A 25,054-nucleotide genomic window follows, 5' to 3' on the forward strand; every position below is an offset into this window, starting at 1 on the left:
AGAACTTCATGGAACCTGCTGGAATACAAAGTCACTAAACTAAATTTTACACTGAGACTAACTGTAGAGGAGCATACTGCAGTTTACATAAATGGGCATTTTTTCCCCATAGTCAAAAACAAAGTATAGTGAAAGTATAATTTCTGGCAGTTTTTAAATTTTAATATCATGTCCAAAGCTTTAGACTCTCCAGCTGTTCAGAGTTACACCAAACTTGACAATGGCCCCATGGAAGTGGTTTGTGACTCTGTCTAAGCCTTTCTTTTACTCAAATAAAAAAATATCTCAAAGGAAGTAATGGATTTCAACACGGGTGGCAACTCATCTACCAGAATAGCTACAGTTTCAAGTCTAAAGACCAAGAAGAAAACTTTGTCTAATGACTGATTATGTGTTCATTTGGATAATAGCAGACAACAGGACAGCTGTAAAAAACAATTCACAACAATTTATTTAAGTGAACTTGAAGTTTTCACTTGATCCATAACCAAAAATAAAGTAAAATGCATTATATAAAATGTAAGCAACAAAACTCTTGCAAGTAATGGGCAAACCACAAATTTATATATCATCTACAGCAGTCAGTGGATGAGCAGGTAACAAACAGGAAGTTAAATCTCTATTCACTGATTAGCCCAAGCCAGTAACTACCAGTGCATTGCCCTGTTTATTTTTACAGCCAACTTGCCGTAAAATCTCAAATTCTTTTAATTTGAGATGACACATGACACAGCACACTCCACGAAGGAGACAGCAGACTGCCTCAGCAGAGGGCCTGGCCCTAGAAATAGCTTCTGACCCCACCTTGTCAATGTGGTATCTGATCCTTACCAGCTAGGGATGCAAGAGCTCTCCTTTATAGGAAAGATGAGGAGGTCCTCCACTGAAAGGACAAGGTAGTGAACCAGCTGCCCTTGCGTTTGGAAGAATCTCAGATTGAAAATCCCCATAACTTAGAGGCTTTGGGAAAGAGTCAAGACCCTCCAGAGGGGAAAACGTTTTTATTTTCCTCTAGAAATGTATTAGGACTGTTAGAAAAAAATGGCTGTCTGTCAGGTGTATTCCTAAAAAGAAGTTACAATCAGAAAGTCTGAACACAAGCAATGATTGACAATCCCTGGTATACTGGGGAAAAAGAGCACTTGTGACTTGCAGAAAGGAGGCCCTGGGGAGGCTGATGTTTCCTAACCTCTGGAATGACTTGGCCATGTCTGCATTAGGAAGATTTATGGTACAATGTGAGTGGATCTGGAGAGCAAAGCAGCTGGTGCTCTGCACCTGACTAACACATCCAGACATGTTGCAAAGGTTTTACCATGAATTGACTCCAGGCTGGTGCCCTGGATTGAGTTCACTCCCATTTATTGTCTGAAAAGTGCTTGGTGCACTCCTGGAGCACATCTGTTCACTTCCCTTCTGCTGAGAGTAATTGAGTTCATGCACTTCTGGAATGACAAGCAGTGTCTTTAGTGGGGAGAGCAGGAGATTTGCTTTGAAATGGATCTCTTGAATGGAACACAAATACTATTATACACAAACCCAGAGAATTGTTACGAACCATGATCAACAGAACAAGTTAGTATGTGTATTATTTTCCCAATGTCTTCTTCAATTATTTCATTTTTAGGGTGTAATTGCATCTCTCTGGAATTATGCTGTCTGGGAGGAAACAGACTTGCTCTAGATGCCAAGTCATTTCATCTCTAATTTCCCCACTTCTTCAGCCATTTGCCAATGCCTGTCCCGCTTGCTACAGTGGCAAGAGATGCAATGATGTTTTGTTCCTACACCTTTAATGCAAAGAGGGAGTAGGACAGTAGAAGATCATTTAATTCCTCGCTAACAGAAGAGCTACAGCATTATAGCACAACTTATTACACACTGAGAGAGAGAATCTGTACCAGGCTTATCCTTAAAATGCTCCTGCCAATGGAAAACCTTAAGCTGATATTTTCTCAGGCATCAAAAATCAATAGGGTATAATTAATTATTTCCACAGAAATTCAGAAATGGAGGGAGAGTAAAGAGCAAAAGTGGCATGATAAAGAAAATCACAGCAACATATTGACATGTTAACTCTTTTTGGGTTAAGCAGTGTATCATCAATTTCGGCTCCAGTCATTAATAAGTCATTAGGATTCTCCTTCATTTTACACAGATTTTACACAGCTGCCTCCAGCAGATTGACTCTCACAGAGACACAAATCAGAATCAAAGCTACCTAGAATCAGCTGAGACTTTCATACTCTCACACTATCTCAATTATCTAAATGTATATCTGATTTTACATTACTGCTGGCATCTTCAAGCACAATGTGTAAACACTGTAGTAAACACCACTGAAAGAGTTTCAGACAGTAACCTACTTTTCAGCGCCTGTTTGCTTCTAGGCTCAGCAATGGTGTTACAGACACAGATGATTAATTTAATTAATGTGAACAGATCTTGAGGGGACCTTAATGCATGACATATAAGGTAAAGAACAAAGGCCCATGCTAATGCTGACTTGGCAGAATACATATATATCCATTTATAAGAGAATAGAACCACTTCCAGACTTTGGAATAGTTTTCATAGAAAGCCAGCTACTGGTGATGATTCGTTTCCATGTTTTATTTTTACCAAATTTGTTTGCATCTCTGAACACAGATGGATCCCAGTGACTCAATAGCACTATCAAGGAAATTGCTGAAATGAACAGACCATGTCCATTAGCACCAATCAGACAAGTTATGGGCAAGTCAAATTCTTTTAAAACCGTCAGTATAATAATTGGTAGACAGTATAATAAAGTCAGTATAATAAAGATAGATAAATTAATACACTGGTGACAGGAAGAATTGAGCTCTTGATTTGGGAGTTGAATAAGCAATAGATTTAAAAATAAAATTTATTTCTGATATCCTTCATGTACAGGGTTGATATAAGCAGAAGTAAATCTTAAAAGGCTGTGAATTATATTTGATGGATGAAGATAAATTTATTCTTTCAGCTGAATATTTCATTAGTGGGTTTTGTTTCAAATACTCCAATGAAACCATTACAGTCTTACTGCATACGCCACTTTCTGTCTGTATTACTCTGTTCTTCATTCAAAAACCTACTCTACATATCATTATTTTCCCATATAAAATTACTTTGCACCAACAGCTGGATAAGCTCATCATGAATTCCAGTTTCTTAAGCTTTCTACAGTAATCCTCAGTGACAAGACAAAATACTGCAGAGTCAGTATTGCCACGGGCAGAGCTCCACTGCTGCTGTGGGTGGGGACATGCCTTTTCCTACTATGAGAGACTGCTGGAGCACAGCAGAGACTGCAGGGGGACAAATCCAATGCAGTTCTTTATTATTATGGCATGGCACAATTGTTGAGTGGTTTTTTTCCCTACCATAAAAGGGATTCACATAAATGCACACATTGATTTTCTAAAGTCTGATTCATTCCTTTCTACTGAACTCCTTCCAAGTCAGATAGGGCCTTCAGAAAATTGGCTTTCTGGACTTCTCCCTCAGATTCATCTCAAAATTGACTACAAATTTATTAGCACAGCAAAGACTGAAAATATTTGAAGACTCTCATCATCAGTAATATACCAAGCTAGCAAGACTGATAGTCTTCTAGATGCAGAAGTTGCAAGTAAAATACAGTTCTAGAAGAATAATATCCTAAAAAAAAATCTAGATGATTTCTCACACCACAACCCATTCCTGAAGAAGCTAAAGTTGTCTTGGGCTTTGATACTTCAGTCATCAACAGATCTTAAAATCTCTAGCTGTAAAGCTACAGCTTGTCTGTGTAGTCAAACAATGTTTTACTCTTTACCTGGACATGTGTGCAGAAATGTTATACAGGGAAGCTACCACTCACAAGGCTTCACTCAGTCCTGATAATACCTTTGGTGAAACTCTTAAGAAGTTCAGGATCTGGATTTGACCTCACCTGTATATTGTTTTCATGCTTAGGTGTGAAGGCCTCCAAGGTCCTACAGCATATCTGTATTTGGCAGTAGAAGGGAGAAAAGCTTATCCAGGCTAAACAATAAGGAATTCAGTCAGTGTGATGTTTCTGTTGCTTTTATTTTGGTCTTCTGTTGAAATTACAGAATGCTTCTATAAGGCCATGGTAGGGCTGACAGCATTCTAGTGTTCTGAATATTAGATCAAAATCAGATCAAGCACAACCCACTTTAGTGTAAATTTATACTGTTGATTCAAATATATAAAACATCATCTTCAATGATTTTACTCTGCTCTGGAAAGACTCAGCTTTGGCCAAGCATCCCCTGCTTGTATGACTCTAGGTTTGTGCTACACCAGGTAGCACCCATTTTATCAGCCAACATAAAGCGTCTAGAGAGGAACAGAGCTTACATAAACCCCTTACTGCCTGATCTGGCTACTTTGGCAAACGTTTTCTAGTCCCAGAACTGCTGGGTGGTCTATTACATAGCACTTCAGCATTCAGGATAACAGAATCATTGCCCAAGTTATAACTCTGCATTAAGAAAAGCAGTCACCCAACAGCACTCAGAGAGTCAGCTGCATCTTGGCATTCCTGCAGGCAGCATCCAAACTCAGTGCTTCTATCACTGATGATGTCTGCACTACAGAAGCCACCTCCCACTGGTGTTCAAGCCCCTGAGTGCTTCCTTCCTCTGATTTTGCACTGGTAATCTCAAGAGACAGCTTACGTGAGAAATTATTCAAGTGCAATATTTTTGAAATGCTGTGAATTATCTGAGGTGCAGGGAGCATGAAAATCCTGTACATCTGTGTATCAGATCTGACATACTAACTGCTAGTGGTTAATTCTCTGCTTATTCACGTCAATTAATTCACTAGTGAAATGTGGCTGTCTTCAGAGTGATAAGGCAGCCATTCCAAACACTCTTTTGTCTCAACTATATTTTATAGTGTTTGTAAAAGCTGAGGCAAAGAAACAAGGAGTGAAACCACAGGAAGTTGAGATTGTTTTAACCTAGTACTGGGCTCCCATTTTAGGGTAGTCTACTCCTCCAGAGTTAGATTACTGGAGTTGAAATTAATGTGTTATTTAACAGAAGACATTCCTACTACTTTAAGTGTGCTGAGCAGTTGCATCAGCCAATTTTTATAGTCATCTCATTGGCCACTCCTCAGAGCTCTCCTTCCACTCACTAGTAAATAAAACAAGAATTGAGGAAACATTCTGCTCAAGCTGCCATAGTTAAGAAAGAAATACCATAAATACATCTAAGTTAAGTCCAGAAACCTTAAGTACTTTATCTGCCAAACCATAGAATTTCCTATCCAGTTGGAGGTATGTGAACTACTTTTTAAACCACTTTGCTTTGTTCCTGTGTTCTCTTACTTGTCTGAGCTGTGTATCACTTCACTGATTTCTGAAAATTTAAATCTTTTTAAATGAGCCATTTCCAAACCACATGACAGCACATATATTGGTTCAATATGAAGCAATATGGAAATATTGTTATTATTTTTCATGTGTCATTAGTGTCATTATTTTTCTACAATCTATATTAGAAGATAAGCATCCATCCTTCTCAATTCCATTATATATACACAAGAGTTGGAAAATGGGCACTTCCTTCTGAGATTTTCTTTGCATTTTATCTCCATTAAGCATGATAGGACTATTCACCTTTTGTGCTTTTGCAACTGCATGGGCTGGCAGGGCAATACCTGCTTAATCTGGGACTGTAGAGTCCAGCTGTCCAGTGCCACGTGGTTTCCAGGCACTCAATTATTTAACATTACAGATGTTTCTGAAGAGCACGTGGAAACATATAGAAACATGTTCAAAATGATGTCTCTCTATCAGGATAAGTCACCACCTTGGGCTTTAACTTGTCTCAGCGTGAGGGCTCTTTCACTTCTACAGTGAGCCCTGCTGCAAGTGTCAGATTGTCACTTGCTACTCCTTATCTGTAAGAAATTTCCATTTCCTTGTCTCCTTGTACAAAGTACTGCAAATCAGAGCAATGAAAGAATAGCTTTAAGTCAGGAAAACTTGTGCTGAACAGCATTTGAACAGCCTATGAAATGAAGATGATCATCAATATTACATGAGACAGATGAAAATTTGCCTGAGGTATCAGGGTGCTCCCAGCGTGTTTGTATAATGCAGGTGGTTACTATACAAACAGAGCAGCCTAGTAAGTATATGAGGAAGAATACCAGAACAAATTAATATAAGTAAATCAGACATCTTTTAGTCTGTAGGACTTTTAGTGCTAAAGCCCTTGAAAACTGAATTGACTCTTTCTGAATTTGCTCAAGGGTAATCAAGAACATATAGAAAGATCCTTGTCTGCAGATATTTCAATAATTTTATTTCTCCATTTCAGATTTTTTTCAAGTTTAGCATCCAATACAAATCAGATAGGACATTCAATTAAAAAAAAAAAAGAACATTTGCTTTCTATCCACATGGAGTGACAGAGAATCTAAGGAAAGAATCACCCTTCTGAAATAGTACATTGCTAAAATTTGTTTTTGCGGAAACAACTTGTGACTGATACTCTTAATGAAATGGCTAAGAGTCCTCACTATTTTATCACTTCATGTATTCACATCCATGAGTGAAAAGGGTGGACAGAAGAATGGCTACCACCATGATTCAGCAACAGTTTTCAGTCTTCCTTTTCCCCTTGTCCCATGAAGGTTGCAGAAAATCAGGTCTATGGTCTTCTGTGCAGCAGAAACCAATGAAGCTTTTCAGTAACAAAACAAGGAGTTCAGACAGGCTGATTGCACAGACTGCAGCACAAATGCATGCAGTTAAACATCCCAATATCAGCTGAGGAGAAGGCAGAAGGAGAACATGCTAAACATGGCTTGGCTCCTTTAAACTCCCTTGCCCCTCACAGGCTAACAACAGAAAGAGGGAAGCAGCATGCTTGCAAGCGATGAAGAAAACCTGGGGGCTGAACAGCAAAGCTGGAAGCCAGCTGTGCTCTTTTGCTTTCCCATGTCCATAATTAGGCCATTTCATTGTTTCTCCTTTTCTTGCTGCCAAACACCACTTGGAAAAGAAATGTTAGCCCACAAACTCAGCCATTTGGCACAGCTTGAGGAGAAGACACCTGTGACGTTTTATCAGAGCCTATGTACTGAGTATCACACTCAGAGAGCAAGTCTCCCCTTCATACCTGCTTCCCTCTAGTTCTGGGTCTTATGCACTTCACTGAAAGATTTCTGCCACTGCCTGATCCTCCACGCCAGCTCTAGCTTGACCATTTCCACAGCTGGACCTGGGAGCTCTCAACCAGATACATCTGATGCTTGGCTCCACAGAGAAGTTATCACTTGGTGGATGCCTCATAACAATGTCCTCAATTAAGTCCTGCTAGAAGGCATTTTTCTCTGACTAGTTTCAAGGTTGTTTTTCCAGTCATACAACCTCCCCCACCCACCACATAACCTGATGTGGTATCTAATTTCTTCAGGTAGGAGAATTCAATCCTATTTCTGCTGTCTTTTTGCCCACTCACAGCTCCATCTCTACAGAGTTTGACCTAATTATCCCTCAGCTACTTCACAATTTGCATTTTAATTTGAATAAATCTGTGCAGTGTATTTATTTACTTTTACTCTTTCCTGCAGTGGAGATATTGTTGTGACAGAGCACACCAGTAAATCACACCCAGTATGTCAGGCTCCTTTAATTCCAAAGAGATTCCTTATTCTTTGCTGCTTATTGCCATTTTGCATGTAATTTAAAAACAGCAGGCAGCAATTGAACTCTCAGATCTCATTAATACATACAAGTCCTTCCAACAGAAAGAAGCAGTCTACAGACTATTTCTTCAAGGTGATGGCCCAAAGTGCCAAAGTTGCCTTTGATTTGTGTTGCCACTGATGCTTTTCAGTCATATTGCTTCTCTTTATTTGCATGCTATACTTGTTGAGCTTCATATAATGTCTCTGTGTAAGAACACTATAAAATCTAGCAGCAGCCTTTCATGCTATGCAAGTTTATTTTTCAATTCTGTTTCATGCCTGCCTTCATTAATTAACAACTTTATAAACTGCACCAATGAAGTACAACCTACACTGAAAGTATACCGAAAGTTTTAATGTACCACCCATCTTTGTGGCTAATTACTGAGACAAGTACTCATAGAATACATCAAACACAGTTAGCTCAACAACTATTTAGCCAAGAACTTAATTTAAAAATAAAAAAAAATAGTACCAGAGTGATGTCCATGCTTTAAGAAAAGTCTCAGCTTAACTCTCCAGCTGCTTACCTCTCCTTGCCAGATAGGGTTAACAGTGTTACAGATGATCTTAGATCTTTTCTCCTGTCCATGGTGAGGAAGGGCTGGGAAGATGCTATGCTTTCCAGGCTGGATGGAAATCTTCAGATAAGGATCTGGATTGAAGAACATCCCTTTCTTCAGACCGAAAGCCTGGAAATCTGAAAGGCAAAGAAGCAGATTATTTTTCACATTCCAGGCATCTCTTTGGGATGCTAGGAACAGTATATAGGGAACTGATAATGAACTCAAACAACATGGCAGGAATGTGAAAAAACTAACTGTTTGTTGTAAGGCAATGTAATGCCAAAGATCATATAATGATCTTGTGATTTACAATTTACAAATTATTACATAATGAAACTGCAAATTTACAGCCTGATTGTGCAGAATGATTCAGCTTCTAAACCAATATTTATGCAACTTAAAGTTATATACTAATTTTTCTAATAAGCTGAGCACTTGCTCAGCCTGACAAAAGGAAGGACTACTCTGAAAAAGAGATCCTGTCATTTAATGTCAAAGTCATGGCATTTAGTGCCCAATGGATGCCATTTTTCCTAGGTATCAATTTTACCATTGTACAGATCTTACCTTTTACACCACTCTTTTCTATATAAGAAGTCATTTTACACATTTTCCCCACTTTAAATAATTTTCTTCCCTGCACGGGTTAACTTCACCTTAAGAAAACTCTTGTCTATAATGTCCAAATTTTAAGCAGGGCTTTTCAGCTACAGAACTCCCAGGGAGCATAATATATGTTGCACACACAGAAAATGCCCAGGCACTTATTTGAAAATTTCCCCACAACATTCTGAAGAAAGACACAATGCCCATTATGATCTGTCCCTGTGAAGCTGATGAAGTGCAAACTAATCTGCTGGTATATCATTAATTTTAGCTCAACAGACACAGACTGACCCCCTCGGTCTTCTCTTTTTCCAGATGCATTTCTAAGCTTTCTTTGGCACATAGAAGCACTTATTCCTATTAGCGAGTTCGGTAGTTAATTAATTTTCCACCACTCTTAGCATGGAGATTCTCCTCTATTTAAAGCTTTATTTCACATTGGGGTATAAGCACTGTACTGCATTCTGCCTATTTCCTCTTGCTGTATTGGAGAGATAAAAAGTATTAGACATAATGGTTTCTAAAACTGCAGAGATGCATACCTAAACATTCCATTTAAACACATATTTTTTCTTCTGGCAGTTTTTGAAAACATTAATTTTCACAGTCTTCTAATTCTCTTCTGATCAAAAACCCAATTATTCTGGCAGGCTGTGGGAGACCATGAAAAACCCTCAAGGCAGATATTTTGCATAAGTCTGAAAATCATACACACTGCACACCATCATCAGTATTTTTTCCAGAAAACAGCTATATCAAACCCAGTTGTGTGTTGCTTCCTTAACATGTGGTAATAGCCAACACAATAAAACGTGCAAATTAAAAAGAATTGCTTTTCTTTCCATTGGTTTTAATCATTTATTCCACCACACAATTCATGCTGCACATATTCAAAAGCTGTTGGACAGATGGTCCTGAAACAGACTGTATTTTAAGAATCTCATTCTTGAGACATTCTCTAACAAAAAACAAACAAACAAACAAAAAACAATAAAGGACATCACTACTAAGAGCTTATTTGAAAGTACATTGCTGAAACTACGTACTGCCACAGTCCTAGCAATCCTATCACACAAAGAAAATTATCTGCTTCAAAAAGATAACACTGATTTTTTTCCCCCTTTTTCTTCTGAGTGCAAAATCTCTGTGTAACCAGCATGTATCTCATAGAACAGCCCTGCTGATATTCTATATGGCATATTCTTTTGCTTTGGAAGTTGTACTGTTAGAAATGCATTCAAGAAATAAAAACCAAGATTGCAAAATGAGTATGAATGACAAGGACCAGCAGTCCATTAGCTGAGGCTGCTAACATATGAAAGGAGAGAAAGACCTCTGGGATCTTATTTTCTTTCTCTCTGATACTTCCTCAAAAGAGTCTGAAACTGAAATATTTATTGCTGTATATGTTTCTGGGTTAGTTTTTTTTCCTTCAAAGAGAGACCATGCTATCTTTGGGTACCACAGAGTAACAAAATACTGTAATTTTTCTACTGATAGAAAATACCTAGCACTCAATTATGTATACTTATAGATCATGTATCATAATAAAAATACATTGAGGATGACCTACAGCCTCTTTCCAGTTATGGGAATTAGAGCCACAGTCATGAAGATGAAGGTACTCCCAGCCTCAGTTAATAGTCTCATTTTTGTATTCAGATGAGGAGAAAAAAAGTAATTTAGCAAAGCACATGGCACAAAATTTTATTTGTGTAATTTTCTTACTGAAATTACACAGTAATGCAGATTTAAAAAAAAAAAAAAAGTCAGTTAGAAATTTTAATTTTATTGTCCAGAGTATGAATAGGGCTAGCAGAATCAGCTTTCCCAAGGACAAATATCCCAATTATATATCTCACCACAAATTCTCATCACTGTGAAAAACAGAGCATCAAAACTAAAAAATATGGATATCTGCAGACAAGCAGAATTTCATTTCATTTGAAGCAAAACCATCTGTAGGTCCTGTAACTTGCTGCTGTAACTCTTACCACTCCAGCATAACTCCCCAACAGAAGAATCACAGCCATTCTGCTTTCCCAAATACAAATATTTTTCTCTATCATCTTCAGAACAAGGTTCAGAAGATACTAAACTTTTAAGTGAAGGTCTGAAGCTAAATGAATTTAAATCTTTGGTTGAATGAACGAATTCCAGAAGGCTGGGATGTACCTTGCTGTACACTGTACACTAATTTTAGAGTGTGTTTCTTGGAGGCATATGAGGAAATGCTACAAAGATAACTCATCTATGATTTGCAAAGGTGTTTTCATCCAGTCTCTTAAAAAAATATACCATATTTTTAATAATATATCATATGCCAGTTTCTCATTTAGTCATAAATCACATTTTAGTGTGAAAGAGGTTATATACATCTAACAGCTTAATAATGTCAGGCCATCTCTCATGACAGATGACAGAAGGAAGAAATCCAGGTAAAGACAAAGTAATTACAGCCTTTCACTGCCACAGACTTGCACAACTTTTAAGTACATGCATCCTACTTCACCCAGGCTGTCTTCACCGGAGAAAAATGGTTTGTACTAGCTGCTGCCTGCTGCCGTCCTCAAGTGACTTATGAATTTGTTCCAACTCAGAGCCTTCTTTCCATATATGCTGGTCTCCAGGTGCCTGGATGAGACCTAAGGAAGCTTTACACTGGGTCATTTGCATGCATGTACCCTCTGTCCCAAAGGTGTGGCATCAACTTCCCTGTCTGCTTTATAAAGGATCATTCAGCAAATCTATTTGCCATGCAGCATGACAAACTTTGGGGGATGGTGGCTGGATAGTGATGGAGGCTATTTTTGTAGTGAACCAGTGCATTTATTGGAGTCAGGTGGGGATGTAAATTCCAACAACTCAGCTAGAACACATCTGTGTTTTACGATGTTTGATTTTGCCTCAATACAAGTCATTAAGCTTCCAAAAGCTCATGGAAGAGTCACGTTTAGTCATGCTCAGCAAGGAGATTCTCTGACAGAAATGATGAGCAAAACTACCATAAAGATAGTACTTCAATTTCCCAAAGACGTAGCAAGGTATTCAACCAGACCCATGCTCCATATAGGAGCGTGACAGAAAAGGATGGAGAATCAGATAGAGAACCAGACTCTGGAGCAGTCTGTTATCTAAATTAATTACATTTAGGCTGGTCATCAATACGTCAGCAGTAAGTTAAGGGAGCTCAAAGCTGTTGTCCCCGAGGGATAAGAAGACTTTGCCAATGGAATTTTCCTAGAAATAACACACAAGGCTGCTCTTTGCAGTTTATAGATGTGTCTTAAGAAGACTCAGTCCCTCTGGTCTCTTGATGGCACATATTCTGCTGAATGTTCTACTGAAGATTCCAGAGTCTACAACCCAACAGAAGGGTGAAAGACTAGTAAGTAGCAGAGCTACTAGTTTTGAGAAACAGATACTGATATTTTAAAACAGATGGTGAATTCCTTTCAACGAATGCCAAATATTGAATGTTCTTTGTCTTCCTCAGCACCATCCAAGTGATGACAATTGATGTCTTGCAGGTATCTGTACTGGCACTTGTGCAGAGATTATTAACCCTAAGAAATTCTATGCTCAACACACCAAATTCACATTTTTCATATTTGGCATATCAGCCTCATGATCTCAAGACCACACAAAGAGACATATTCCTTATGAGCCATCTGACCCCTTGAGGGAATGAAGACATCTTGAGTTATGCCAAACTTACCCAGAATATACCTAAAACCAGAACTAATGAAGTTCACAGTACACTGGCAAGACCCTAGTCTTATTGGAATGGCCATGGTCAATTTAGATTATGATCTAGTCTGAAGGAAAACAAAGTAGAATTTATTCTATGATCTGTTCATTAATGGCAGAAAGTAAAAAATACTGTCATCTTACTGAGATCCTGATAGTTCATGTATCAAAGCAAAATAAACCATCTTCATAATCCATCACAACTAAAGAGTTGCTAATTTGGATGTCAATGGACAACTCCATCATTTCCCTTCAGATTTCCTTTGTGGATTCCCAAAGAGCTATCAGCTCTGATTCTGACACTGAAGAAACATACTTGAACAGGACTGGTATCTGGACAGACTGCCAATGAGAGAAGGTAATTGCCAGGGTGTTAATATGTCAGTGTTTCTTTTGTAGACCTTGGACAGAACAAGAAGAACCTCTTTGGAAGAAGGTGAGCATGGATTTGCAGAAGTATTGCATCTGATATTAATTCGATTTCAAGAAGCAAATATTAAGGAATCTATTCTAGAAATCAAACAGTAATGTGCAATGACAGGAAGTATTAAAATCCAACACAGCAAACTTATGCAGGGGAATTGAGAAAGATATTACTTGAAGTACAAGAGATGACTGACTTGTTCAGCTACTGAATGAGATTCTGCAACTGATGATATGCAAAGGGTTAAATAAAGTGCTTCTTTTTGCTCTCAGAAATTACAGACATAAAGACAAACAGACTTCACTTTTATTTTAAAATAAAATGCAGGAAAAAAAGAAAGGGCTAGTGTAGTTGCACGAGAAGGTATTTTAAGGTTGGAGATTAAAAAAAAAAGACTAAGTGGATCAGATAAACCAAAATGTTTCTGTCGCAAGGCTCCCAGGCAAAACATTAAAGACAATAAAAAAGAGAAGATTTTTTTTCTAGCTATAAATGCTTCAAAGAAAAACAAAAGAGTTTCTCATTTGTTTAAATAAAGGTCAGTAGACATATTAGGAAGAAAATAGGTGCATTAATAAAAGACAAGCAGTATGGAATTAATTATTCCAAAATGTCTGAGAGAGAGGCTACCTTTTTAATCATCTTCATCAAAAATGAAAACACAGAAAAAGTCTGAACCATAAACATGAACACCTTATCACAGCAAGGGGGTGTTTTTATCACTGCAAGTGATCAACCACTGGAGCAAAGCACCGTCTTGGTATCCTCAGATCCTGACTACACACCTGTCTGTGAGATACCTCTGAGCCAAACTCACACAAAGCTCACACCACGGGGAAAGGTGTCCTGTGTTAACTAGGAGAATGGAGTAGTGGAGTTCAAAGCCTTCTGAGGCCTTTCAACCTGCTAGTCTAGGCATACCTCATAGGCACAATGTGTACTGAACATGGTAAAAAGCCACCTCACCTTGACACAAGATCTGACAAGTAAGAAAAAGGTGTGGAATTAGTAGTTATAAAGTCAGCCACTAGGATTTAAAAATTGTTGGAAAATAAAGGGCATTAAATATCTGCATTCTGAACAAGCATTTCATGCTAACAGCTACAGTCATAATGACCCTTAGCAGACCTTATACTATTTTCAGTTGTGATTTATGCTCTATCTTCTATAAACTGACAACTGTTATTACTTGAATATCTGGTCTGAAAACCACACAAAAACAACTAACAAGATTCTCAGAGATGTGTGATGGAGATAAATGCCTGAATGTTTGTGAAATATTCAGATCTTCTGGTAATTTGCTCCCCAAGGACACTTATAAATAAAGTGTGCAAAAACATGAGATATGTGAAATATTAAAGCCTGGAAAAATTTATTTGATGCAGCATAGAGCTAGGAGGCATATTATGCAAACCACATGATAACACTTTCTAAATATACCAGCCAACAAGACTGGTTTTAGGGGCTTTCAGCAAATGCATTATACTGCTGTTAAACCATGAACCTGCAAGTGAAGTAGCTGGTACATCTCAGGAAACTTAGCACATATTTTCCTTCTGTACTTCATGCAAGAGAGCTCTGATGCTTTTCAGCCACCTTATTGGAAGCGTGACATTCACTGGGAACAGTGGAAAAGGCACATTTGAAAAGTAAATGCAGAGTTTTCCTTAAAGGCTTTTTTCAGTCTAGCTAAATTAGCCTTAAAATATTTCTCTTGGTATTTTAAATAATGAAAGATATAATAATACAGTCATCGTAAAAATTATTAAGAAGCTTAATCATGGGAAATTATCTTCTTTGAGACCAGTGCTGCCAGTGAACCTATTAATCTAAACCAGCCTTTCACAGGAATAACTTCCAGTCTCAAGGAAGCAAACATGAAGTAAACAACTCTCCTAGTGACATAATGCAAACTCTCTGCTATTTCCATTCTCAAGAAGCTAGTCATATTCTTGTGCCTTGAAGGATCATTTTACACCTTTTTCTTTGTTTGACATTTTTATTCAATCCAGAAATATTTTCTGAAAAATACCCTCCAGTAAAACAATTGGATTTTGTCCAACCAAATACTCAATAAAAATAAACTACAGGAAGAATAAAGCACTTTGTCAACAGCTTTTTAGAAAAAAAACCTGTTTCCACACAGTTCATTTTAACACAGGGTCTCACTGGACTCTCTCAGCGGTAGAGAAAGCAATACAAGGCAGCTGAAATGCACTCATGTTGCTCAGCATTTCTTATGATTTGGCCTACTTTGAGATTTTCCTCTCCCACTCTAATAACTTTTTCTTCTAAAAAATTATATGGCAGAAGGCATAGCTCTTCTTGCATTCTTTAAATTATGGACTGCTTAGGGCATGGTTCCTCTGTGTTGGTGCAATGGGCTCCAGTCACATTAATGACACTCCAGCCACTTTTTTTTAACTGCAACTAAATCAATCATAATTTGGAAACCTAACTTTTAAGTAATGACTGTATTAACCAATGACTGAAGATGACAGTATACCAAAATACAGATATTGAAAAGGAAAACCCTGTATGAGCAAAAAGGACTCGTGACAATAGAGGGGTTACTGCTGAGATAGGGGTGCAAATGGAAAGGAATCTCAATTCCTTCTGATGCCTCTGGGAGGTCTGCCTTCATCTGCATTTTATTAGCTAGCATAATAGATATAGGAATAGCAATAATTTTGCTTTGCGAGAGACAACATTTTGTTGCTGTGGTGCTGACTAAGAAGGTAATAAATAAATCCATGTGATGTGTTAATCTGTTAATTTCAGAAAGACTGAAATGGAACTATTTTGATAACTGAGATTTTTGATAAAATAATTGCCAAACTATTTTATCAAAGCTTTTCATATAGCTGGCTATGATGATATTGTTAATATGGATGCTATATATATGCAGATTAATTGCTTGTGAATCACATGAATTAGATATCCCACACACATTTTGAGGTATAGTCTTTATATACTTTCAATCAAAGTGTAAATTAGATACTCTAGTTCATAAAAGGGCCCACTGACCCCACATTTTACTGCTCTTGAAACCCCAAATTACTATTGACACTTCTTGGCTTACTAAGCCAAAGAATCTGAGAGAATGAAAAACTGTAACTAGTTCTGGGCCACATTTTCTGTGTAAGATTATTTATGGACATTAAAAAATATTAATGCATCTTTATTTCTGTTGAGCTAAACCTGTGGTTTTATCAACTGATGGGTGGATGTCCAGCGTGCAACCTGGCAAATGTAAGTCATGTGTTAAAAAAGCCCTGTCCAATGTCAATCTGATCTGCTATGTGTCATACACAACCTCTCAAGAACTACACTGGCTGCCTAAGTTGGAAAAGCACTGACATGCATCCTTAATAGAGGGAAGCTTGAAATAAATCATATGGCCAAAACCAATCATATGAGATGCTTGTCCAAGAGTAGGACTTCACACTTAAAGGCCTACACCTATAAAACTTTTGAACTAGGGTAACATTTTGTACTACCTGCTCAAAGAATTTCCAAGTCAAGTCAAGCATCTTTCTCTTGGTCCTCCAGGAGCTAAGCATAAGACTCCAAAATAAGAGTCATGTGCATAACCACTCACTTTTGACAAATTGGTTTCTGTCTACAGACATGATTTACATGTTGTTCTTACCAAAGCTAGATCAAATGGCTCATAGCTGTTACATGGAAACATATTAAGCCTTTAAAACCTGCAGTAACATGCCAAGTAATGAGGCTAAGCATTCCTCATGAAATGCAGATAAATGAGAGCAGTCTTCTGGCTCAAGAAGTCTGAGAGTTGCTTTAGAGCAATACAGAGAATCTTCTGCACCACAGCACATGGATCTGCCTTAGGTCCAGACCATGACTGCGGAACGTGCTTTCCAAGGAACAGAGTACTACCACAAATCCATTCTGCTCTGTAAATAAAGCACATGCCTTTGATCTTGCTTTCTGTGACCTACATATTTAATTGTAAACAGAAAAACCTAATATGGCCCCAGAACTCTACTTGAACAAGTACTTACAAGAACAAGCACGTAACACTCATTGAAAGAAAATAGTGTGGCAATAATCATAGATTTTTATTCTTTGTCTCAGCATTACTTCTAGTACAGACAAAGAATCCATGCATAAATATATACATATATTTACACACTTGTGTACGTAAAAGGTTCTAGTAACTTCAGTCCCAAACTCTTTGGGCTTAAAACTTACTTATCAGCAGTGACTTACCTGACAGTGAAAAACTTATCAGTCTCCGACTTCCTTGTCCCTGGACTGAGTCTTCATTGGTGATGCTTTTAAAAATCTGCTGGGAGATAAAGAATTATGAGAAAGAGTAGTCTCCAACAACTACTGAACAGAGAATTGCTTAGTAACTGTTTTTTATACAGATTCATAGTTAGTTTTACAATTAAGAATCAATTCTATGACTAGAGATCAAAACCATGTTTTTATCTAGGTAATAATTTAACCATTCATGGCCTAAGTCATCCCTGCCTGGAAGCTTTACCTTAAAAACCCATAATGATGCAAAAATACTACTGCAATTTGAATATAGCAGTTCTTCACCCGAAAAGGAACAACTTATTGGTCAGGAGACAAAAGTGTTACATAAGGATGGGGATGTGGCTAGCACCTCTTGAAACAACTTCCATCTTTATAATACCTTATTACTTGTGAGGAAAATCTTGCTCCAGAGGGTTTATTGCATACCTTTGAGAAAGACTTCTGAGAGATTACTAGCACCCTGCACAAAAAACCTACTGTGAATTACGCTAACAATATGCATTGAGGGTGAACTGGAAAAAAACCCCTAAAAATCCATAGATCACACTTTGTACTCCACAGTTCAGTTTTTAATGTCAGTCTTTGGTTCAGCAAGTTTATTGGTGAGCTGCTGTTGTGCACTAATTAGACCCCAAGCTGCCTTCTGGCTTTGATCAGAGCTGGGAAGCAAGAACACCCATGGGAGAAGGCCACCAGCAGCAGTTTCTGTGTGGAGCCCCTGAGCAGGGCAGAGGACATGCCATCGGGTGTCAGACTCCGAGCTCAGCAGGGAGGGGGTGCTATGAGCACTGCTTCCCACCGACTTTGGAGTCAAACCAAGTGCTGCTCTGCCCCCAGGAAGCAGCAGCTCCATGTCACTCTTGCCACTCAGCTTTCAGCCAAAAAAGAAAACCAGCATTTATGCAGTGGAGTTCCAATTTCTGATGGGAAACAGCAACTGAAGTCCCACTCAGCTGTGACTCATTGCTCGGTATATTAAATATTGTGTAGCCAAGCTTAACTTAGAAGACAAGCTGCTCTCTGCCCCCAGATAGTGCAAAACCTGGGCAAGTGAGTACTTAGCCAAGCTAGCAGGGACTAAACAACCTCACATGGATGAGATCAAAAATACATGGATGAATTTAGACATCCTTATAAAATAATGGGTTATGCTGGACCTCATTTTGAGTCATAAGCATTTTGTCATAAGCAGATTGTCTAAACAGGATAAAAGGTACTGAGCAGGGCAGGACTATGAATAAAATCCAATAGAAACATACCTATTGGATCACAGCTAATTAGTTGCAATTGCACTATTGGCCTTCTCAGCAAAGTCGGTTTCAACATGTTTATTGAAGCCACCACTGATTTCTGGACAGACACATATTTAAATCAGAATGTATGTGACTATGGAATTTTATGACAAGAACTCAACAACGTTGAGCCAGCCAAAGTTGTGACCCCATCAAGAAACAATGACATTTCCTTGTCAGCATGTATTTTTCATGCTATGTCACTGCCTGTTAATAATTACACATTATGCTTTAATGCTTACTTTTAGGGTCTTTTCATTATTTTGTCCAGGATAGCAACAAAGCCAACCAACCTAGATATGTGCATGTTTGCAAAAGGTGCTTTTTTCTAGTCCTTTAACATTTTTCTGGGGTTTTATTTAGACCTGCCATGTATGTCATACATCATGCCAGTAAGAATAGTTCAGCAGACTATACTTTGAACAAACTGGGGTGGATCTGATAGGGTCCTGCCAACCTGTTCAAAACTTTAAAATGTTTGGTATTAAATGGCCCTTCAGGAGCCATATCTACATTAGTGAAACTATATTGAGACAGTCATAATAGACTGTTGTCACAAATCCTAATAAAAAGCAAAGCATCCTCAGCGTGGTCAAACTTGCACTTACAAAGCTTGCCATTTATACAAGGGGAGTAATAACACATCCAGTCCCATAAGTGAAACAACAACATAAATTTATTTGCTCCTGAAGGGTCCATCTGTTCCGTGAAGCAGGTGCACCCCACAGTGTCCTGTCAAGTGCTCACCATTCAGCCATACAATCAGGCTACTAAAAGCCAGCCCTGCTGTGCCAACGAGTTCCATCCTCAGTAGCTGACCCCTGCATAACTCTCTAAGATGCAGCACTACATCAGCATGCCAGGCGTTTTGAGAATGCCTAGCAATTAACCTTAGCAAAATGAAACACTTGGTGGAAGCTTTTCCAATTTTCTTCCTGGCCAGGCAGATGAGAAAGGGAATGCAGGGCAGAAAGGCTGAAGGACAGAAGCTTTTGTCCTTTGGTTTGAGGCCTGTGATGCACCACTAAAGACTTTACGCAACTGAGCCTCCTGTGTAGCTGTCATCACAAATCTGTGCTCCTCATCCTCCAGTGGTCTGAAGGCACTGGTCTGCCCTCCTCACACATGCACAGCACCTTCTCATGATAGGGTCCTTAAGCATGCCAGGGCACATGCCAGAGCAGGCTCAGGAGCCGGCAAACATCCTCTCTCAAAGAATAGGAAGAGTAATAGGAAGGCTAAGAAAGTCATTATACTTTAATATTGGCATTTCAAGAAGTCAGAAGGAACAGCAAGGAAGTAAGGGAGACAAATCTGCCAACATTAAGTCTGATTTTCTTAAAATAAGAAGAGCTATTTGCTGCAGTTTGGATTCACTGTTTTCCAATGCAGTATCAGACTGTCCGCAGCAATGAGGACAGAGCTGCACCTGATGCAGAGCAGGGCCAAAGAGGGTGAGTGGTCACAACAGCTCATCAGCAGCCATATCAAACGGGTTTCATCTTTAGGCCTGAGAGAGGGATGTGCACACTGTTCCTGCTTGCTATTTATCATGAAGGAAATCCACACTGATTTTAGTGGCTGCAATATAACTACATTGGGAGTTTTATCACTGTAAGTAAACCTTGAGTTTAGTCATCAGGAGGTAAAAACCGCTCTATCTTCTCAACTGCCACTTAAAACACAGTTAGTTGACAGACAACATTCATCTCATCACTTGACATCCTATGGGCTTGAAGTCCTTCACATGAAAAGGAACAAATGTAATTTTCCCTCAATAACTTCTGGGCTTTGTTATGCCCTTGAAGTGAGAGCTCAGTCTGAATTAGCTTGATATTTTTATTTTATAATGCCATTTCTGCACATTTCACAATCCAGCCTAATTATTTTACAGGTCCTGCTGATACAAAACAGAATTAATATGCTTTTACTACACACTTCTGCTATATCTAGACATGAAATGGGACACGAGCTGCAACTTCAAGCCTAGCTGAATTTCTCTCCAAAAACCAAAGGCTTCCTGAACTGGGTTCAAACCTCCTTTTGATTTCTTTGAATGTAGCTGGAGTCAGCATCATTGCCACTGATGTCAGCACATACATTCAAACACTAAGAGAAGCATCAGTACTTCCTTTAAAATATTTTCCAGTAAACACACACTCAGTAAAATCTTCTGGTCTGTGATAAGAGTTTCTCAGCCTCTGAAGCAAAGTGAAAGATGACTACCAGCACCTGTGATGGCCAGCTGTGAAACATGGGAAGGTACTTGAGGCCAGACTGAAGCCTGTTGGGACTTGCTCACCTCAGGAAGCAGTCCAGCTCTGGTAGTGCTTTTCATTTTCTAGAGAAAAAACAAGACCAAAGGAGAAGACTGAAAGCTAAAAATAATAGTCTTGTCCTGGAATCACTTTTCCTTGTGAGTAGTTCCTGCAAATGCTAGAAGAAAGCTATGTGACCCTGAATGAGAAAGTAGGCAGGTTTCACACTAGCAAAGGGTGCCCTTGAGAATCCTTTTCTCTTAGCCATGGTATGTGTTATGAAAAACTAACCATCTTGAGAAAGCCCAAAGTATTAGAGTCCATCAGTTCTTGCCGAGGCAAAATTCCAAGCGCATCATTAAAAATTTGTCTAACCAAAAATCCAGAAACAGAGACTCTCACAAGTAATAAAAATTACCTCCTAAAATACCTTTCCCTTCACTAGTCTACCTAAATACGTGGAATAATAACAAGGACAATACTCTTGCTCCTGAAAATAAAGCGGCTTAGGTTATGATGAAGCAAATACTTTTTGACACAGGTACAGTGTGAATACAGGTCTGGAAGAAACTAATTGTTGTAACTGTGTTTACCTAGTGCTGTACTAGAAAACCTGCTTTTGGACACCACAGTGACCAGTTATAGTGCAACATTCTGGTAAAACCTCCTTTGCAGCATTAAATTCCTTTTAGCATGTTTGTCTGTTGTGCAGCAAACCTTAACTGTTCCTAAAGTCCTGCTGATACAAAACAGGATAAATATGATTGTATTATGTGTACCTACCACAGCTAGACATGCACAGCTGACAAATACAAGCACTTACTCTTTTTCCCACACACAGCACAGGAAAACACTCTTATGTCTTAGTGCTCTGTAGCACTCCTCCTCTCCAGAAGGAAAGGATTCCTGTCCTCCATCAGAAGGAAGAGGACATTTTTGGCCACTGCGCTTGCCTGAAGAGATTCAACAAAGCTAAGTGAATTTTCTTTTCCCAAAAGTAGAAGAAACACCTAGATTAATTAATCTCACTGTTCACTGACAGCCAAAGCACTTCTGTATCAGTGGCTGCTGCTGCAAAAGAATGGTGGCATTTAACTGATAGAAATTACCTCCCACAGGTCAGTATTTCTTTCATTTAAACAGAGGAAATCACAGAGATATTAAAATCAGTCCTGCACTACCTGTTTGCTTTCACTGACTTTATATCACGGTGAACATTGTGGACATGACCTAATGCTCCATATAATCAAGTTCCCATTTTACAAGATGCTAATTGAAACCAAGAATATTTTACAATGATAGCCCAGATTGTAACTGCAGTAATATCTAACACAGATTAAACAATCATGTACTGTGAACTGGCAAGGCTCTAGCTGAGGTAATACTATGTATCCACAAGAGCTTTTCTTTTAAAAAGTAGATCTAAGGACATATCAAAGTATTCAGAAAAGCTCACACTTCCAAGTAGCACTATTCAGACCTATAATCAAGTCTACCATGAAAGAAGGCTGGAAACCACAAATGTAAAGCAGCAAAATACTTTCTGTTTGTACACACTGGCTCTGAGGATGAAAAGCAGTAGATTAGAGCATTACGAAAAGGGAAGGCTACAACCTGTGCTTGGTTCAACTCAAAAGTGAAAAATAGACTCAATTTAGTCCCAAATTGTGCATCAGCAAACAGAAAAGGTGTTGCTAGATGCGTCAGAGATAAAGATGTGGTATTGCAGTGCAAAAGACAGGCTGTCCAGTCACTGCCTGCACTATGCTTACTTCAAGCTCCAGTTCTCTGTTCTCTGCTTTTCAAGACCACTGAACTTGCCAGCAGATTTAAAGCAAAACAAGTAAGGCTAACAGCCTTGCTGATTTCAGTTTAAACCAGCTTGGAGCTATTGTTCTAATAGACCAGAGTGTACATTGCACAGGAGTCCAGAACAGTCCTCAAAAATTTTTCTCCCCTAACCTATTTCTGTCGGCTTTTACTGTTGCACTCTTGACTTCACTTAATGCTTAACATTTGGTCAACTCTTCAAAACAAGTGGAAAAAGGCTTACATTTTCTACAGCTCAGCAGTGAAGCATCTTATCACAGTAAGAGAAAATCAGACATCATCCTGAGTTCACACTTCATATTCTACCATCTTCTTTAGAGAGGGAATTCCTCAGTAGATCTGCAAATGAGTGAATATTCCTGTTTCCTCCCAGGTGCAGAATTTAAAAAATGATCTGTTTTGTAAAAAAATTCACTAAGCAAACACAGGCTAAGTGCCGCCTTTCACACCATCACTTGGCTTCTTCAGTGCAGAAGCTGCTCTGGGACGCAAGGGGCGAATTCTGAAAGGAACAAATACAGATCTGAGCTCCCTGACTGCCACTGGCAGAATTATGTCTGTCTATAATCCCAGGCACCACTTTGAAAATCTACCCCTAATTAGTGGCAGTGCTTCAGCTGCAACCCCCACTCTGCTAACAGAATTATCCAGCTCTTGAATGCAATATATTCCACTTATCCTGTTAGCTTGTTAAGCCATTGTGCTGGCACAGTGGTATTTTTCTATCAGGTGCTTCCAAACAGCTGCCAGCTTCTCCAGCAGTAGCCTCACTCCTGCTGGGCGCTCGGCCGCGGCTCCCGTCCCTGAAGGATGTGACCACACACATACACAGAGCCTTCCCCATGTGCCTTGGTCAGCAGCATTCTAGCCTTGTAATAGACCACTGTTAAAAATGAGAGCAAGCTCCTGGTACTAAAGTGACTTCAGCATTTATTATAAGAAAAAGAAAGGCCTAAAGCAAGGGGGCCTGCGGGCTGAGCATGAGCGTTCCCGTTGAGGATGCTGCAGCGCCAGCACTGGGTCTTCTTCAGCAGAGATGTCCCCGATGTTCCAGGTGGAGCAGCACACGGTCAGTGGGTCAGATGCAACCTTTTTATCCTGTTTTTTGTTCCTCTGGATTGGTTTCTTGTTGGATCCTTCATTTGCATGAAGGTTTAAGGCCCTTGATTGGCCCATTACAGTTCTGTCCAGGCTGGCTTGTTTTTCATGGGAGGTGGTGCACTTAGGTGTATTATGGTACGTTGAGTACTTTATTTCTTATAACTATCCTTTTAACCCCTTCTACAAAATAACAACCAAACTAACAGTACATGCTTAACAATTATCAACTATTTTACAACAGTTGCTAATCTATTTCTAACACCACCTTCTCAATGCCATTCCCTAATTCAGTAGAGAATGTGGTTTTTGTGGGCATATGACAATTACCCTCTCTCTGCAGAACACGTCTTTTGCCCCACCCTCTAGCAGTATTTATTGATTATTTATTCCAAGGACACAGAAGTTTTTCATTCCAAAAACTCTTGTCCTAGAAACCCTTTAAATAGGTAGCAAGTAAGTGAATAAAAATTTTTCTCCCCCATGGAAAACGTTATGAATTTTTTCACCAGATACTAGATTACAAACTGTGGCAGCCAAACTAAAATACCGAAAAAACCCCTGCTGCTTAGTGAAGTGCCTCAGTGGCATCCTCTAGAAGGCAACTAGCAACAGGCTTATGACAAGAGGACATCCAGTGAGAATACATGCCAAGTATATGGAGGTTTCCATGTTGGCATGAAGCTATTTCATATTCCCCAACCAATCCTACGTGCCTAGAATGCTCTTTCAGTATAACCAGAATCTCAAATAAGGGTGCTGGGAGCAAACACTTCCAACTAAAACAATATCAAGGACTGAGGCAAGAAACCAGTACCTCCCATAGAGTCCAAAATCTTTTTCTTCCAAAAATTTAATAAATGCATCTTTTTAATTGTTTCAACAGCCCTGCCTAATAAACTTCAATTATTCTTTGGCAGCAGAGGAAAGACTTTGATAAGAGATTCTAATCTTCCTTCACTCTTTGAAACATGGTCGTAGATTTTCAGATGCTGAAAGACAATCACACATGCACGTGGTAGGCTTTGGGTTGCTGTTTCTGGGTTGAGGGCTGGACTACCTCTAAGCAGCAGATCTTTCACTTATACCTATCAAACTTTGGGGAGGATTGTTTTCTGCAGAATATCCTACCAACTGCCCCCACATTGGCTCTAAGACTGCAGGTTATTTGGTGGCAATGACCCCATGAGCCTTAAGAAGTCTCTCAGCAAG

The 25,054-nt window shown here is 38.9% G+C and overlaps 1 protein-coding gene across 8 annotated transcripts in view; it reads right to left on the bottom strand.

The window, feature by feature from the left end:
- HECW1 (HECT, C2 and WW domain containing E3 ubiquitin protein ligase 1) overlaps positions 1-25,054 on the bottom strand; it is a 250,519-nt gene that overhangs the window by 77,255 nt on the left and 148,210 nt on the right. For 6 of the 8 annotated variants that reach the window (XM_074541380.1, XM_074541369.1, XM_074541340.1 and 3 more), the window contains 2 exons: positions 17,308-17,386; positions 8,256-8,425 (listed from right to left, as the gene is read on the bottom strand). In XM_074541380.1, the coding sequence (XP_074397481.1) occupies positions 8,256-8,425; positions 17,308-17,386 (249 nt within the window). The remainder of the gene's footprint in view (positions 1-8,255; positions 8,426-17,307; positions 17,387-25,054) is intronic. The other 2 variants (XM_074541375.1, XM_074541351.1) reach the window with 1 other exon arrangement.

The sequence above is a fragment of the Zonotrichia albicollis genome, chromosome 1 (genome assembly GCF_047830755.1).
Source record: "Zonotrichia albicollis isolate bZonAlb1 chromosome 1, bZonAlb1.hap1, whole genome shotgun sequence".
Taxonomy (NCBI): Eukaryota; Metazoa; Chordata; class Aves; order Passeriformes; family Passerellidae; genus Zonotrichia; species Zonotrichia albicollis.